The sequence below is a fragment of the Vicugna pacos genome, chromosome 12 (assembly GCF_048564905.1).
Source record: "Vicugna pacos chromosome 12, VicPac4, whole genome shotgun sequence".
In the NCBI taxonomy this organism is placed as follows: domain Eukaryota; kingdom Metazoa; phylum Chordata; class Mammalia; order Artiodactyla; family Camelidae; genus Vicugna; species Vicugna pacos.
Genome location: NC_132998.1, coordinates 51,338,258 through 51,355,705, shown reverse-complemented (window position 1 = coordinate 51,355,705; position 17,448 = coordinate 51,338,258). Strand labels below are relative to the sequence as shown.

At 35.9% G+C, this 17,448-nt stretch overlaps 1 protein-coding gene across 1 annotated transcript in view; it reads left to right on the top strand.

Annotated features, from left to right (window-relative positions):
• The window catches only part of TRHDE (thyrotropin releasing hormone degrading enzyme), a 331,308-nt gene that overhangs the window by 304,840 nt on the left and 9,020 nt on the right, over positions 1–17,448 (top strand). The window contains exons 16-17 of the mRNA XM_072973927.1: positions 13,460–13,627; positions 14,163–14,303. Of these exons, the coding sequence (XP_072830028.1) occupies positions 13,460–13,627; positions 14,163–14,303 (309 nt within the window). The remainder of the gene's footprint in view (positions 1–13,459; positions 13,628–14,162; positions 14,304–17,448) is intronic.

Below are 17,448 nucleotides of genomic sequence, written 5' to 3'. Positions count from 1 at the left end.
GAAGAAACACCTTAAGGGATGAACACTTTCCTTCCATCACCTTTCCGCCCTAGGGATTTTATATTTTAGTGGTGGTTGTGTCTGTTCACCTCATTATGACTTGTTGTCTGCATGACTCCAGTGTAAAGACCTAGAAATTACTCAGGAGAATCTTTAAAGCAGAAAGTGGTGTGGGAACCTCTGGAATAATTCACAATTACCATCAAAATCATCACCATCACTGACATCTTATTATTAATTTATTCCTCTGAAGCTTTTCTTTTTTTTTAAGCTAAAACGTAATATCGATAACGTGCTGCATCCCTCATTGTGATGGACTCAATGTTACAGGGCCAAGCTCGCCAGTCTACATTTGGGTAATGAAATATCTGGATGAGAGTCAACTTGGTTCTTAACTTTCAGCTTTATTTCTAACATAAAGTATCGTTGCACATTTCCTCCATAGTAATGGCTAGTTAACTTGATTAATCAGTATTAATTCAGACTCTTCGAGCGCTTCATTCATGTACCAGGTCTACCCTGAGTCTCTGCCATGTCCCAGGCATCGTGCTAAAAGGCACAGAGATCCAGTGATGAGTAAAAGGACACAGCTTCTTCCCTCCTGAAGCTGACAGCCCAGTGGCGTAGACGGAGACTAGTCAGATGTCATACAAATACTGTACAGTTTTACTGTATTGAGAACCCAGAGGGGAGATATGAGAAAAGAACAATTTGATCTGTCAATGAGGTTGGCGTTCCTGCAGAGTGAACAACTGACGTGAGGCCTGCAGGAAAGGTACATGTTCACTAGGCAAAGGAGGAAAGGAGATGAGAATTGGCAGAACAGTGTATGAAAACGGCTTTCCTTCTCAACATCCTTTCTCAAGACCAAAGTCACGGTCCTTTCGAAAGTTTAGCTGATGGGACAGAGTCTGTACTGACCCAAGAACATTCTCCAGAAGTTTATACATTTTCTTTTCAGTTAATCAGTTTGTTCTGTTTTTAATTTGCTGAGAAGAGCAAAAATCCCGGTTAACTGGCTATGGTCCTTCATTAGCACTTAAGAGGATTTCTCTTCTAAGATTAGAGTATGTTAACAAATAGACATGTTTTGGAACGCTATGGAGAAGAAAAGCTATGTATGAAATACAGGAAGTGGGCTTGCTGTCTGAGTTAATCCAGTTGTGAATTCCTTTGTCAAACTGGACATCTTTCTCCTCACCAGTAATCACTACCTGACTTACCTTTGTGAAGGAGAGGTCATGAATTAAGATCACTTAAGGAGAGGCTGTAACTAAAGATAGAAGAGGACTTCATTATCTCTCTTTTCCGCAAGCTTCTCTGGAATCACACTGAAAGTGCCACTTTTCCTCTGCCATTTGGAGAATTCAATACATACTAGTTCAGTTCAGTTCATCATGGAATAAATATTTGACTGAATGACCGACTTGAGGGACTAACTAATCTGGGTGTGTTTTTAATTTACTTTGTGGTGTAGCAGGGACTTTAATTGTCTCGAGAGCTAACAGAACTCTAGTAAATGCATAATTCTATGCATTTTCTTATCGTCACGTTGAGTTTGTAATCTAAATGCATTAATAATTTCATATTCCAATTTAAAATGCAGTAATAATCATACACTTATTTTCTTTTTCCCAACCCTTTTGGCTTTTTCCTGACATTTTACTTCAAAAAAAAAATGATATTACTAGCTATGCATAGAGGCAAATAGTCGACAGTATTTTTTCAAGGTATTTTAATTTTTACAGGGGTGTGCTTTTGAAAGTGACTTAAGTTTTTTTTTTTTTTTTCCTTTTCGGTGTAATTGGGTTTTCCTCCATTTATGCCAAAAGTAATTTTCCTATCATGCTAGTTTTGTTTGCCTAATGTGATACCAATTTCAGGCATAACATTATTGAACTTTTGTGTCATCTGTCAAAAGATATGCCTATTGATTAGTTCTGGAATAGCTCTATTTTAACTGTCTGACTGTTTATCACGGTGCAAGTGCTAAGTGAATATAGATTTACATGGGCCACACAGGGAGCAATGCTGATTAAACTCACAATTAGGAATCATTACTATTTACTCAGCCAGAGCTGAAGCATCAACAAAAATATTTGCAGATCCCGAACATTTTTACTTAGTTGCAGAGAGTAGATTATCCTGATGGAGTCAAGATTCATTGAGTATGAAGTTTATCGCAGCAAGTACCATCCACTATAAAGAAGAAATTCCCTCCACATTTTCCCAAAGTAATATAAGGATTGCTGTTAGCACTGAGAAGATGCCTTCAGCAACATTAACATTTCTTTTTTGTTTAGTTTTTTCCCCTTGTGATTAAGACTTCGGATTGATTCTATACCTGTGGTTCATTCTGTCTCAAAGTGAAAATGAAAAGAATTCATGTTAGTCTTTCTAATGAGAGTGTGCTAGCATTTATTCAACATTTTGATAATGTTGATGAAAGATGTTTCATATTGTTTTGTGTTGCACATATCTTAAAATACCTGAAGGTGAGAAAGAACCGTGATGACTCGTACTTTCTTGGCAATAACAGGAAACATAAGAGCACACGGACACACTTGCCATGCATTGAGTAGTGGCTTCTGAAAGATAACGTCCAAATCCCAGCCTCATCTGTGAATGGGACCTTATTTGGAAAAAGGCTCTTTGCAGATGTAATTCAGTTAATGGTTTGGAGATGGGATTGCATGGGTTTATGGTGAGCCTGAAGTCCAGGGATGAGTGTTCTTATCAGAGACAGAAGAGTGAAGACTCAGGGGCACATTCATGTGAAGACAGAGGTAGAACCTGAAATAAGGCACTTACAAGCCAAGGGACACCAAGGAGGACCAGAGCCACCAGAAGCTCGGAGCGGATTCCTCGCCACCTCTGGAAGTCAGCAGGCGCTGATACGGTGATTTTGGACGTCTGGCCACAAGAACTGTGAGAGAATAAATCCCTGTTGTTTTAAGCCACCCAGTTTGTGGTAATTTGCTGTGGCAGCCCGTAGGAAACTAACAAACACCTTTAGCATCTGCTCAACACTTGGTATCTAATCAACGTTTTGGATTGTGTTTGATGGAATTTCAAGGAGTGCCATCCATACATAGCAAGGAGAACTTTCAATTTTCACTAAGTTCCTCCTACTCTTACTTTCACCAAGATTTTCATCAAGAAATGGAGAAGACAAAGGAGCTGTTGAGAAGACAGGTTCTTCTCATTCCTCACAAAATTCAGAGAAAATCAGTGTCATCCTTCTTCAAAATATTCTTTTTTAATTGTGGAGCAAAAAAACCACAGGCATGGCCTATGGCATGAAGATAAAATAATATAGAGAGAGTTCCCTAAAATTTGAGAATCCATCCTCATTTTTCAGGATCCATTCACATCTAAGTATTTAGAGTTTTTTTTTTTCTTTCTAGTGACTTGAGAGTCTTTCTATAATTAAAAGACCTAATAGAAAAAACTGAAGTGAATTCTATTTTGTTTTCGTAGGTAAACAAACCTTGCTCCTTTTATGGTGAAACGTACAGGACAGGCTTTCAATGTGCCCTCTCTTTTCTCTTTCTCTTCGCACACATGCAGTCCCATAACCAGTTCCTGCCAGTTACCTGTGTAGGTGCCTGTATAATTTCAGTTCTTTCAGAAAATCTTAAAATTTGTGCCAACTCCTTTAAAGTCTGTGCTTTTCTCATTTATATCATCTCCCAATGAACAATATACCTTTTAGCTTAATTTGTAATTTCTTTGCCCACTCTTGCTATTTGCCCTTCTCCAGAAAACAGATTATTTTTTCATTTTTTCCAATAGTTTGCTTTTATCTTATGTAACAGAACTAGATTCTTCATAAGTATTTTTAATTAGCAAATTGAATTATCAGATACAATTACCTCTATCCTTATTCCTTAAAACACTCCCATGTGTATATGGAGTTTATCGTGGATTTCACTGCTTTTTCACAGGTGAATCAAAATCTATTTCAGTGAAGCCACGGAACATCCGGGATTTGGGAGAAATAAGAATACTTCTCTATTTTTAAAAAGTACAGCATTTTCTTAGGTAACGAATCCATCAATTAAAATTATGAAAACCTGGAGTTATATGTTGGTTAACACACCAACTTATACACACATACATACACACAAAGTAAAATTTCTTTTAGCCAAATAAAATCTGTCTTTAGTTGGGGACATTTCAAGTGAGAAAAATACATTATCGCCTACTCATGACAGCTTAGTGGGTGTGCCTAAAAAAATTAAGTAAATGGCCATAGTGGAGTCTTCCCAGGCCGGACAGTCAGCCTTGTTACCCTCAGTGACCTTGACATTGAGCTAGAAAGGAAGGTAAACCTCATTCGCACAGACCTGAAAACCCATCGATGTAGTATTTTGATGGAGACAGTAAGTTGGTGTAATTTTCAACCTTTGTATGGAGAAAACGGAAGACCATGGCTGTTGGGGTAAACTATGCCGGGGCGACAGGAGTTATTTGTCGAGGTGGAGTCTCTTGTCATCCAGGGGCGTTTTCATAAACACTCAGGCCTGGGTCATGGTCTGAATGAGAACCGTGCTCATGGAATGTGACTCACGTGTCATTCCTGTCACTGTCGTTCATCTTAAACGTTAACCTGAAGTATTAATCATTCCTAATCATTCTGATTCAGAAAACACCATCATTAATATATATATATATATATAGATGATATATATATATTGATATATATATATATTACATATATATATATGAATTTAGACTTCATGTCATAGGGGACACTTAGATTTACAGGGCTCTAACCTGAGCTGAATGAAGAAGCAGCTTAACTAGTCACAGATTGGGATAAAGCAGAACTGAGATCCTTTGAGGAGTCATGGATGTAAGAGGCATGCAATTATCAGGAAATAATTCCCCTCATCTTGAACACAGGCGTCTATAAATAGGGCATTTTATCAGCCATTTCGCAACTTTGACTACAACTGTATACCTCTTACGTTTTAAATTTATGTCGTGCTCCCAGAGCTATTCAGGCTAGCCGTTTTAGAGCGAGTCACCATAGATAGCTTAATTTTTCTACCTTTGCTATAAAACACTTTAACCTTTTTTTTTTTTGAGGTCTCATGGGTGTAGTTGATTCTGGATATCATGAGGGTTCTGAGTTGTGAATTGTTAAATAACAACGTTCCAGGCTTTTCAGTAGACTATGCTCAAAATCCAGGCCAAAGAAAACTTTTAGACAAGTCACAGATTCTCCTCTAATTATTTGCTTTTTTTTCCCCTTGACTTTTTCATGGGTCTTTGTCACCATCACTCTGGATTTTTTTGGCCTCTCTGTAAACGTCTCACTTGTGTTCTTTCTGTCTTCCTACCTCTTCTCTGATGTTTCCTCTTTTTGTTCTCCTCTTTTTAATGCTGTCTGAGTCACTTGGTTTCCTTTGTTTCTGTGCTTTAGCAATTACAACTTATAAAGTGGTCTTACAGCCCAGAAACGTAACCCTCACCATCCCTCTCCTCTCCAACCTAGTGGAAATGATGGCTACCTTATATATGGGACTTAAAAGTTTAAAATTTAATGCTAACCATTATATATAAAAACAGATAAAAAAATTTCTTCTATATAGCCCAGGGAACTATATTCAATATTTTATAATAACCTTTAATGAAAAAGAATATGAAAATGAATATATGTATGTATATATGTGTGACTGGGACATTGTGCTGTACACCAGAAATTGACACATTGTAACTCACTGTACTTCAATAAAGAAAAATTCTTCCAAAAGTAAATTAAAATAAAATATAATATAATGAAATAATATATCATATAATATTACATATTATATGATATATTATTTCAGGTTGAGCAAAGTGAATGTCCCTTTGGATTATAAAAGCCATTTAAAAGGAATGCAGTTACCTTAAAATACACGCTTGATACATTTAGGAAGTTAAGAGTTAAAATGCCTCCCCACTTCCCAGCAATCCTTTTGCCTTTCATACAGAAAAAGTAGCACATGCCTCTTTGCAAATCTGCAAAATTAAAGTATGAAAAGGTTTTGAACGTCATTTGAGAACACAGTAATTTTAAATGTCGTTGGTCTGTTGTCCACCAGGTTTCCCCAACTCTATTTTTTTGAGGTCCAAAGCGTATTTCTTTCTGTTATGCTCAGGGGTCACTGGGAGTGAGCAGGCTGTGTGGGCAGCAGTGAGAGGACTCTAGGAACAGAGCAGCACTTGCTGCTGCATGAGAGATGCTGGCGGACAGCATCGCTGTCTTGTCTTCTTCCCACCGCTCACTGCCTGCACACTTCACGTGGGAATCTGTTCTCCCTTTACTAGGGGCCTTGCAGAGATACTAAGGAATGATAGTCCTTCTGGTTGCCAGGGGTTTTGTATGGATTCAGCGGCATATTTGACGGACAAATATACCGGTAAAGTTAGGTGGAATTAAAAAAGTATTTTATTGTAATGCCTTAACTTGAGATGTATGGTCAGTCATGGTTTTTATAATTATAATTTAGCGTGGTTGTCTAGCAACTTTGTTTCTGCTTTCTTTTTCTTCTCGTACTCGTTTGGAAATGACAGGAATATTTGTTGCCACTGTATCCTAATAATAATCATAATAAAAATGATGAGGAGGAGGAATGTTACTACTACATACTGAGACCATATTCTGTGTCTCCTGCACTTGGCTATTTTGCTAAAGCCCGTACAGAACACTTTTAAGGCACTGTTGTCATAAGAATGTCAAGTGAAGCATTATTTCACTTAATTGTGATCCCTGTTACGAATTACTGTTCCCATTTTCCAGATGAGAAGACAGTCGCTTAGGTGCAAAAAGTCACACATTCCTTCTAAACAGCTTTATTTTATACAAGATGACTTTCTTAGGAATGGTGATAGAATGAGAGATGTGGGTAAGGGACAAGACGGACAGGGTCAGCCTTTGTAAATGCACGTTATTTTTCAGCCTGATATTTTTAAAGTCAAGGACTGTCTGCCCTGAAAGAAGTAAGAGTACTCATATGTGTAAGGCAGAGCAAGATTCAGAGTGCTAGCCAGGACGCCACCACCGAAGCTGTCATTTAATTTTCACTCAGATAGGAGAACTGTATTTCAAATGAATTAATTAACTGCAAATTAATTACAATTAATTAACTGGTAGGCCACACTCTGTATCAATGTCATGTGGAGTGCCACTGAAAGAAAGAGGGGTTTTCGAGAGGCTCGTGATTTGAGAAATTGTTTTCGTTGTCTTGGAAAAGAATTCAGTCCACATTTCAGTGTTAATACAATCAGTAATGAAAAGAATTTTGTACTAACAGAGCAGGAAGGGACCTTAGAACTCATGTACCTTAGCCCTGTCCAGTTAGGATGAAAAATGAAGCCCAAAGCAATGACCTTCACATGCCCAGTCCTAAAGGCAGCTACTGGCCAAATTAGGTCTACTGAGAACCTGCTTAGAAATAAACCCACATCATGACGAAGTATCAAATTTTATATTTTAAAATAGAGTGATTTTTAAAAAATTCTTTTGGCAAGTACAGTTTTCCTCTGGGAGGTATTTTAACTGCATCATCAGAATTATTTCTGTATATTATTCATTAAAATTTTTCTATGTTCGAATATATTTTATTCAAATAGTACCATAATTTTATCTTCATGAATGTAATTATACATTTATTTATCTTATTTCCAAAGTAACTATAAACGTTATTAAATTATTAAATTTGAAATACATGAATTAAAAAAGAGACTAGTTACCTATAATCCCCAAACACAGAGGTTAAAGTTGTTAATATTCTTCTTATCATTTCAGTCTTTCTTCCTAATATAAACATTAGTGTTCTTTTTTTAACGTAACACAGTGGTATGATGTATATTATACTGTCATTAATAATATACTTCATTATATTAAATAATATATTTTACCACATCATTAAATATTAATCTGTGATATCGTTCTTAGTTTCTATTTATATCTTGACTACAACCAGTCATTTGTTATTTTATTTTATTTTATTTTAATCTATTTTATTTTCTTTTTTATTGAAGTACTGTCAGTTACAATGTGTCAATTTCTGGTGTACAGTACAATGTCCCAGTCATGTATATATATATATACACTCACACACACATATATATATTCATTTTCATATTTTTTCACTAAAGGTTATTATGAGATATTGAACATAGTTCCCTGTGCTACACAGCAAAAACTTTTTATTAGGTCTATTTTTATAGATAGTGGCTAACATTTTTAAATCTCAAACTGCCAAATTTATCCCTTTCCATCCCCTTTCCCTAGTAACCATAAGATTGTTTACTATGTCTGCAAGTCTGTTTCTGTTTTGTAGATGAGTTCATAGTGTCCTTTTATTTTATTTTTAATTTTTTTAGATTCCATATATGAATGATATCATATGGTATTTTTCTTTCACTTTCTGGCTTACTTCACTTAGAATGATCATCTCTAGGTCCATCCATGTTGCTGCAAATGGCATTATTTTATTCTTTTTTATGGCCGAGTAGTATTCCATTGTATAAATGTACCACAACTTCTTTATCCAGTCATCTGTCAATGGACATTTAGGTTGTGTCCATATCTTGGCTATTGTATATAGTGCTGCTGTGAACATTGGGGTGCAGGTATCTTTTTGAATTAGACTTCCCTCTGGATATATGCCCAGGAGTGGAATTGCTGGATCATATGATAAATCTATTTTTAGTTTTTTGAGGAATCTCCATACTGTTTTCCATAATGGCTGTGCCTTTGTTATTTCAGATGAGTCCTGAGTTTTTCCTTAACAAGCAATGCAGCAATGAAAACTTTCATAGCAAAATCTTTGGAAATTTTCCTCATTGTTTGTTTTAGTTTATCAGTCTACTTCCCAATTTTCCATTTAATTACTAAGTACCAATTTTGCTATGTTTTAAAATATTAGTCCCATTCCATCAGCATTATTATTTAACTCAGTAAAAAAATTTCCCTAAAAATTGCATGCCTTTATTTTTCCCATCTACTTAATTTTTTAACTTCTACCCCAAAGCATTTGGTTTTTAGGCATTTGCTTTTGTCAAGGTGAAAAAAGTTCAACATATCTTCAACATACAAGAATAAATTATTTCAAAATGATACACTGAAGTCCCGTGCTTTCAAAACTTTTATCATATAAGTGAACTCTGTCATCATGCTATTTCAAATGAGAATAGGATAAAAATACAGTACAAATTACACTGATTAGGTAACCATTTCTTCGTTTCTTTTGGTACCCTAGAAAAGATAAAGCCACTTCCTTTTGGTTAAGCATCACCCCATTCATCTTATACAAAGGCAGCTGGGAGAGACGAGCTCCCCGTTCCTGTATATAATGTATACCATACACAGAGAAGAGCCAGCACACCTTCATCCCCACGTGGTAAAAGTCCATGAAAAAATTTACTTCTGCAGCAGCAGGTAGAAAGAAATGACCGTGGGGATAGTCACATTTTCATAAACAATTTCCAAGTTCAGGGGAAGGGGCTCCATCTCCCTGTACTCCTAATATCAAGACTCTCCCAGGACCCGTTTGGACTATTCATAACTATGGGTTCTGTGGGCTTTCAAATCATGCTTTACAAACAAATGAGCTTTTTCATTTGTTCCTAATGACTTTGGTTTCTACAAGAGATTTTAAAACTGTCCCCAGAGCAATCATTTTGCTAAAATGTTATTAAATCGTCTTTACAAATTTAGCAAGAAAAGGGGCTTTCATTAACAATGTAAATCACTGGCACTCAAGGGCCCTTAGCAATTCAGTGCTCACCCATCTTGTTTTATTTCCAGTGATGAGTACAAGTAATCTGGTGAACTATACATTGTTTCTTTATCTAGTGGGTGGGTAAGGAAGATGAGGAGCTGACGGGTTGGGACGAGATGCTAGAAAAATCAGAGCGGTGTTTTCCAGCTAGTCCCCTCTGTCCTTGCTCTTCTGAGGAAACTTATAAATCTTAAGGCATGTGTATCTCCCAGCATCTGCTAATAGAGCCATTTCTTTCCTGAGAGTTTGGAGATTTGTAGCTGAGACTGAGTGCTATTTTTCAGTGGACCATCAACAGGCTTCAGATTATATAGGTAAACATATGTAAGTCTCATTTTCATAGTAATCAAGTTTGATACATTTGCTCTGCACAGAGGGACAGCTGCTGTTAACCCTGACACTTGGCCTGTGGTTTCTTGCGGAGCACATCCGAATTATGAGATCTTTCTCTTGGTTCAAGCGCAGAATTTGCCCCCATTTCTGGGAAGCTTTGTTTTCAAAGGCCTCCTTCACCCAGGACAACTTTTGTTAAGATTCCTGCAGGGTGGTCTGTCTGTTGTTTCATCCAGTACTTCATTGCTGGGTGCTCTTGCAGGATTTCTTCTCCTTGCTCTGTGTATGACCTGCTTTTCATATAGCAGCTCCTTAAAAGCACCCCTGGCCTATGTCCTTTCAGTCACCCAGAGGCTGTGGACCACTTCCATGCCGAGTGGATGATGGATGCTTCAGAATGGATGCTTATTGTTGGAAAACCATTCTTGCCAACGTTGACTATTTCTTAAAGAAGATTGATTAAACTGTGGATTTTAAAAAGTAATGAAAAAAAAAAAAAAAAGAGGCTGTCGGTGACATCTGTGGCCACTTCAGCACTAGGGGAATTATGGATTGGATGCATGGCTAGTTCCATGCAGCCTACTAGTTAGGCTCAAAGCTAGATGGTAGTACCCTCCTAAAAGACACATTTATTTTTATTTAAAATTTTTGTTGTTTTTACTTTCTATACAAGTTTTATTGAACAACAAAACCCAGCATTCAGGGACAGCAACTAACGGATTATTACTACCAATAGAAATCTTTATGTCTTATTTTCATCTTCATTAGCCATCTCTAAGCTGATAAAAATGGGAAAAGCTTTCATGTATAGATCACCTTGTTTCTCAACTTACTATATAGTTGTGCTAGTACAAAATATTCTCTCGGAACAGACTTCCCTTTCCTGCCAAAAGAAGCATATAATACAGATATCACGATATTATTGTATAGACTAAATAAAATGAGACACGTAACCTGGAGCAGAGTATTGCACAAAGGTGTGATTTTCTACTTCTGGCACCCCTTCAGCCAGTGTCCAGGACTTCGGACTGATCAGTCCGTTTACTCATTTGCATGTGCATTTTAAACAGCTCAGCATCAGCCAATAGCAGCTATTGAATTACAAACGTATGGACTGTTGCTAATGACCATAGCATGTGACACTCAAGCTATTTCTAAGGAAATCTGCTTTTTCTTTTTTTTTTCCTTTTTCTTCTTTTCTTTCTTTTTCTTCTTTTTTTCTTCCCCCACCTTTTCTCTATTTCTGTATGCCTTTTCTGTTTGATGTTGGAGACTGGTTTCAGAGGCAGTAACAAACCTAATTCAATGGGCCTTATCCCTGAACTCTTTGGTATATTAGTAGTTTAAGGAATTTCTTTTCGAAAATGAGCTGTGGTACTATTAGGTCTAATATGCATTGATCAATGAGTTGATGATTTTAGTAGATATTTTATTGTTATTTCTTGCAAATGTTTATAATGACCTCTTGGCTAAAGTCATTACAAAACTGCAGTGTTGTGCTCTGTAGCCTTAGTATTTGAAGGAAAAGACATCCTCTTTTCCAGCTGTTGATTTCAAGAAAGACTAGATTTTTTAACTTCCCTATTCCAGTTAGTAAAGACGGAGGCATTTTTCTTATCTTATGTTATATTTACCAGGAATGACACAATCTTCAAAGTGTGGTGGCAGTGTTTTCCTTAGTGATCTCAGGTGTCCCATGGGGCCAGCTGGTCATAAACAGAGCAGGGAGGACAAGGTTTCACCAACCACTGGGAACACTGTTACTGGAACTTTCTTCAAGAGGGTGCAGGGCTGAGAGGCAAGACAAGGGAAAGATGTGAAACTCTTTCTTGGCTTCTTCTGATGTCTTATGCTTTTAGTTTCTTCAAAAGCAAACAAAAAAATCAGTCAGACAAACAAAATGCTTGCCTTCAAAAACTGCAAAGAATAAAAAGCTTCAGTCAGCAAGGTTAAAGTAACTTTTCTCCAAACACTTTTATTTTCTCTTTCTTTCTTTCTTTCTTTCTTTCTTTCTTTCTTTCTTTCTTTCTTTCTTTCTTTCTTTCTTTCTTTCTTTCTTTCTTTCTTTCTTTCTTTCTTTCTTTCTTTCTTTCTTTCTTCCTTCCTTCCTTCCTTCCTTCCTTCCTTCCTTCCTTCCTTCCTTCCTTCCTTTCTTCCTTTCTTTTCTTTTGTTTTGTGGGAGGAGACAGAATAATACAGTTTTAGCCATTTCTGGGAACCACGAATTTTGTATGATAGTATGAACGACTTGACCTATCTGGTGTCCTGATACACAATCCTCAATATCCTGATTGTAGCCCTACTTAGATGCTTTAACAGCAAAGATGGAGATCATTTGACAGGTAGTCATTCAGACACTTCCTTCTGTTTTCCAAATAGTCCTTTAACCAAAGCAATGTTCTAACCAACATGGACCTAAATCCTTAAAAGGGATTGTTTCATCTTGTTATCCAGCGCTTATTATTATTAGTCACATTCAAATTATAAATGAGAAATGTTAATAATAGATTACTGACCATGACACAGAGTAAAAAGGCATTTCTAATTTTTTTATAAAGTATTGGAGTGCTCTTTCAGAGAACTGAGTTTTTAAAATGTGGGGTCTATGTTAAAACTTGAAAGAACAATATTTAGTTAAAAAAAAAAACACTGTTACAGCAAAGTACACATGTGAACTTACAATTTATAAATAGCCAAGAGTAATTAAACCCACTGACAGTTTCCCACTGTAACATTTAGTTTGGAGTCAAAGTCAAAATGTGTTCTATTTTTTTATAGTCACTTTTATAAGCATCAGGGAGAAGAACTTTCTACTTTCTCAAAATTCACTACTTATGTTTTATCTGTTTAACATCTATATTAATAATTGTCTAGGTTCTAAAATTTGGAGAGCCATTTCAGGAAAAAACTGCCTAAGAATGTAGGAGAAAATGTTTCCATTTTATCCAAATTAGTCAGTTTCTTCATCTAGTGCTTTCTTGTCATTCTTGGGTCTGTGAATTCTGAGAGCAAAAATTTTGGTCAGTAAGTATATTAATGTTAGTGGAAATATAAAGTACCCTGATTTGAATTGCTTTTTTTAAGCCTTTGTGTTCTGAATTTTGTTTAAAAATAACTTCTAGAGTGGAAAAACTGCAATCAGAACTATCTTTAAATAAAATACGTTATTTTTTTCAGTCACCAATATTTTCGAACATCGTTACTGTGTAAGATTATTCTTCTTCAGGTAAATAGAATTAACAAAACCATCTTTTCAAAAACTGACTGTAGCAAAGCAGCATCTGTCTTTATTTTCAATACTATGAAGCTTTTAATTAACAGAAAACTGCCCTGGCTTGCTTCTTTAGAATACCACTGAATGTCAGAGACATCGTCTACTGCACAGGAGTTTCACTGCTCGATGAGGATGTCTGGGAATTCATCTGGATGAAATTCCACTCCACCACAGCGGTTTCGGAAAAGAAAATATTATTGGAAGCCTTAACTTGCAGTGATGACAGGAATTTATTAAATCGGTGGGTCAATTAATTTTTAAAATTTCTGTAATGTAGCAACATCCTCTGTTAAACAAATTGTTCTGCACTTGGTTTTATTTCCTTGAATATATGCTAGTTACTTGAAAATATCTCCTTCTAGAACTAAGACTGCTATGTTAACCTGAGTAAAGCTAATTAATTTGAAAGGTGTACCTTACCTTCACTTCTGACTATTTTGTGGTTTTTTTCATATATATGTAGGATTATCTTTCATTATACAAAGAAGCATTTATTAAAAAGAATTTAAAAAATGAGTTTGCATCATCAAATCAGAATTGGGATTTTTCCACCCACAAGATTTTTTCAGACTTAAATTACTATATTAGTTAAAATACTATGAGTTTGATCTTTCTTTTATAAACACAAAATTGTTCTGTTGCCTAAATTTGTATTAGTAAAGTTTACACTGGACTATGTTTTGAAGACTGTGATAAATTAAACCATGTACTTTTGGTAATTTCATAAACAGTGTCTGTTATTGGACTAACAATTCCCTGTAATTCTATCTATAAAGGCTTCTGAACCTATCACTAAATTCTGAGGTGGTCCTGGATCAAGATGCAATTGATGTGATAATCCATGTAGCTCGAAATCCACATGGTCGAGACCTTGCCTGGAAGTTTTTCAGAGATAAATGGAAGATATTAAATACCAGGTAAAAATATGAGTTCAATCATTCATACTGGAGTGAGTAAATTAAAAGTGACATATGAGAAATAAAGGCCCAACTTCTTCTCTTAGAACCAAGATTCAGACAAGAAATTAGATTTTGAAGTAGTCAGCCAGGATGGGTGTTGCTACTCCTGAGAAACTCAGAATTAATTTAACAGTTCTATAACATTATTCATTTATTAAAGATTGATAACCATAATTATATATGGAAATGTGGAGAGTGAAAAGGTTTAGCATTGCAGCTTTCCTGGAAGAATCTGTCAAACTGTCTGAGGTTGAAGAAATCATATCATTAAAATCCTATATCCTGAATGTGTTGTTAAAAAATGATCTATGAATCATATATAATAGTATTATAATAAGACAACTTTAATTACTTCTGTAGAATTGTTTAAAATTTTTAAAAATACGTATTATAAAATACCTAAAATAAAACCATGATATAGAGAAGAAATATTTGAGTCACTGTATAATTCTAGTTGCAGTAGATTTTTTTTCTGAGACATCTTCCTTGTTGAGAATTCTTCAGCCTCAGTTTTAGAAAATGTTTCATTATGTATTTAAATATATTATAATAAATGATAATTTATTACTCTGATAATCTATGGTATTTTAAAATTAAATTTATTATAGAGCATTAAATGCTGCATGTTCTCAAACTTAAATGTCCCCACACAGTTAGCATACCTACTGTTCTGTCTCTTAAAAACTGGTGTATACATTTTATTTTTAAAAAGTATCCCTTTATTGGTTGCCCTCATATAAAGAGTTCAATTTGAATGGATATTTCATATTAAAATATATTTCAATCTATAGATATTTCATTGTTAGAAAGCACTGATATTCCTAGAAGGCACATTGGCTTTATTTTTGTATTTTCGGCTCAGAAATTGGAATGATTGGAAGGTTAAAACTTGTTTTGCTGTCATGCACCTGGTATAGTGAACAGTCAGACACAAGGGGGAGATAATATACACATACAAGCATTTTACTTCAAAGCATCAAACACCTACCAACACCCAGAGTTCAGGGTAATGCATGCATAGCTTATAGTTCCTGCTCCAAAATGCTTGGTTCCTGATGTGTCTGTTTTGCTTCACTGAGAGTCCGTGATCTCTAATCAAAGGGTAGATAAACTGAGACAGCAATGGAACCACTTCAGTCTAATGACTCCTTTGTTTAATTAACTGAGCATTAACAATAAGAGGAAATCTATGGAGGGGAGAAGAGGCATGTGGGAACTCTACTTTCTGCTCAGTTTTTCTGTAAACCTCAAACTGCTCTAAAGTTTAAGTATTTATTTTAAAGGTAGGAAGATGGAGGTTTCAGCATATCTTCAGATAAGGCAGTGCTTATCTTTGCAAATAGGATTGTCTTCATCTTCTACTCCTCTGTCAGTCCTTCAGCGTTGAAGTTTGTGGGGAGCTGTCCAAGGTTCTCTTCAATTCCTGCCCTGCAGGTTCTCCCTTGTTTTAGTTGCCATCTACTCATGGTTTCAATCTCTCATAACTGTATCTCTAACTCAGACATTTCACCTAAGCTTCACCCTATGATAGACAGTTGCCTGTTGAGGTCTCCTACTGGAGTGTATCTGCAAAGCCAAACCCGTCATTTTCCTCTTACCTTCCTTTTCTCAGTAAATATATGACCATTCACCAATTGCACAAGCCAGACACCTGGAAATCAACATATGGCTCCTCCTTTCTCTTGCCATATGTAACAGTTAGGCTTGAGGTCTTATCAGTTTAATAATTTCTAAGTGTTTCTTGAAGGCTTCCTCTCTTTGCTGCTGCAACTGCCCTAGTGCAGGTTCTTACCTCTTGCCAATATTCTTAACAATAGCATTCTGCCTTCTGCCTCTATAATTGCATCTGCCCCACTCACACACGGACACACAGACAGATGTGCATGCACACACATACAGTAGCCTCTTCCCTTTGTCCCAAGAACTTCTCTAGAAAGCAAAACTGACATTTCTCTACTATAAAACTTTCAATGCTCTGTACCACACTGAAAAATCTAAGGTCTCCTCTGAACCCTGCTGCTTGATTCTGCTGTCCCCAGCCTCACAATTTATGCCCTCTTAATACCAAATGCACGTAGTGGTCGGCACAAACCACGTTGCTTCATGATTCCTTGCCTTTGTTTATTTTGGTTCTCTCCCTAAAATTAGGCATTCAAATGCTACTTCTCCCTGTGCTGTACATTATATCCCTGTGACTATTTTATAACTGGTGTCTGTACCTCTTAATCCCCTTCATCTGTTTCACCCATCACTCCACCCTCCTCCTCTCTGGCCACCACAAGTTCTATCTGTGAGTCTGTTTCTGTTTTGTTAAATGTGTTCGTTTGCTTTGTTTTTCAGATTCCCCGTGGAACTGAAAACATACAATATTTGTACCATGTGTTTTTATTTCTGTATCTTTGTGGGGTAGTTTGGAGTCAGGGAGTGTGATACCTCCAGTGGTGTTCTTCCTTCTCCACGTTGCTTTGACTATTCAGGATCTTTTGTGGTTTTACACAGATTTTAGGATTACTTGTTCTAATTCTGTAAAAAAAAAAGTGCCATTGGTACTTTGATAGGGATTACATTGGATCTGTAGACTACTCTAGGTACTATGCACATTTTAACAATATTAATTCTTCTGATATATAAGCACAGTGTATCTTTCCAATTAATTGTGTTCTATTCGGCTTCTTTCATCAATGTCTTATAGTTTTCAGAGTACAGGTCTTTCATGTTCCTTGGTTAAATTTATTCCTAAGTGTTTTATTCTTTTTGATGCAGTTTTAAGTGGGATTGTTTTCTTGATCTCTCTTTCTGATAGTTCAGTATTAATGCATAGAAATGCAACTGATTTCTGTATATTAATTTTGTATCCTTCAATTTTACTGAATTCATTTATTAGTTCTAATCTTTTTTTTTTTTAAATTTTGTGGAGCCTTTAGGGTTTTCTATAGTATATCATCTGCAAACAGTGAAAGTTTTACTTCTTCCTTTCCAATTTGGATCCCTTTTATTTCTTTTTCTTACCTGATTGCTGTGGCTAGAACTTCCAATACTATGTTGAGTAAAGATGGTTAGAGTGTCTTATCCTTGTCTTGTTCCTGATCTTAAAGGAAATGCT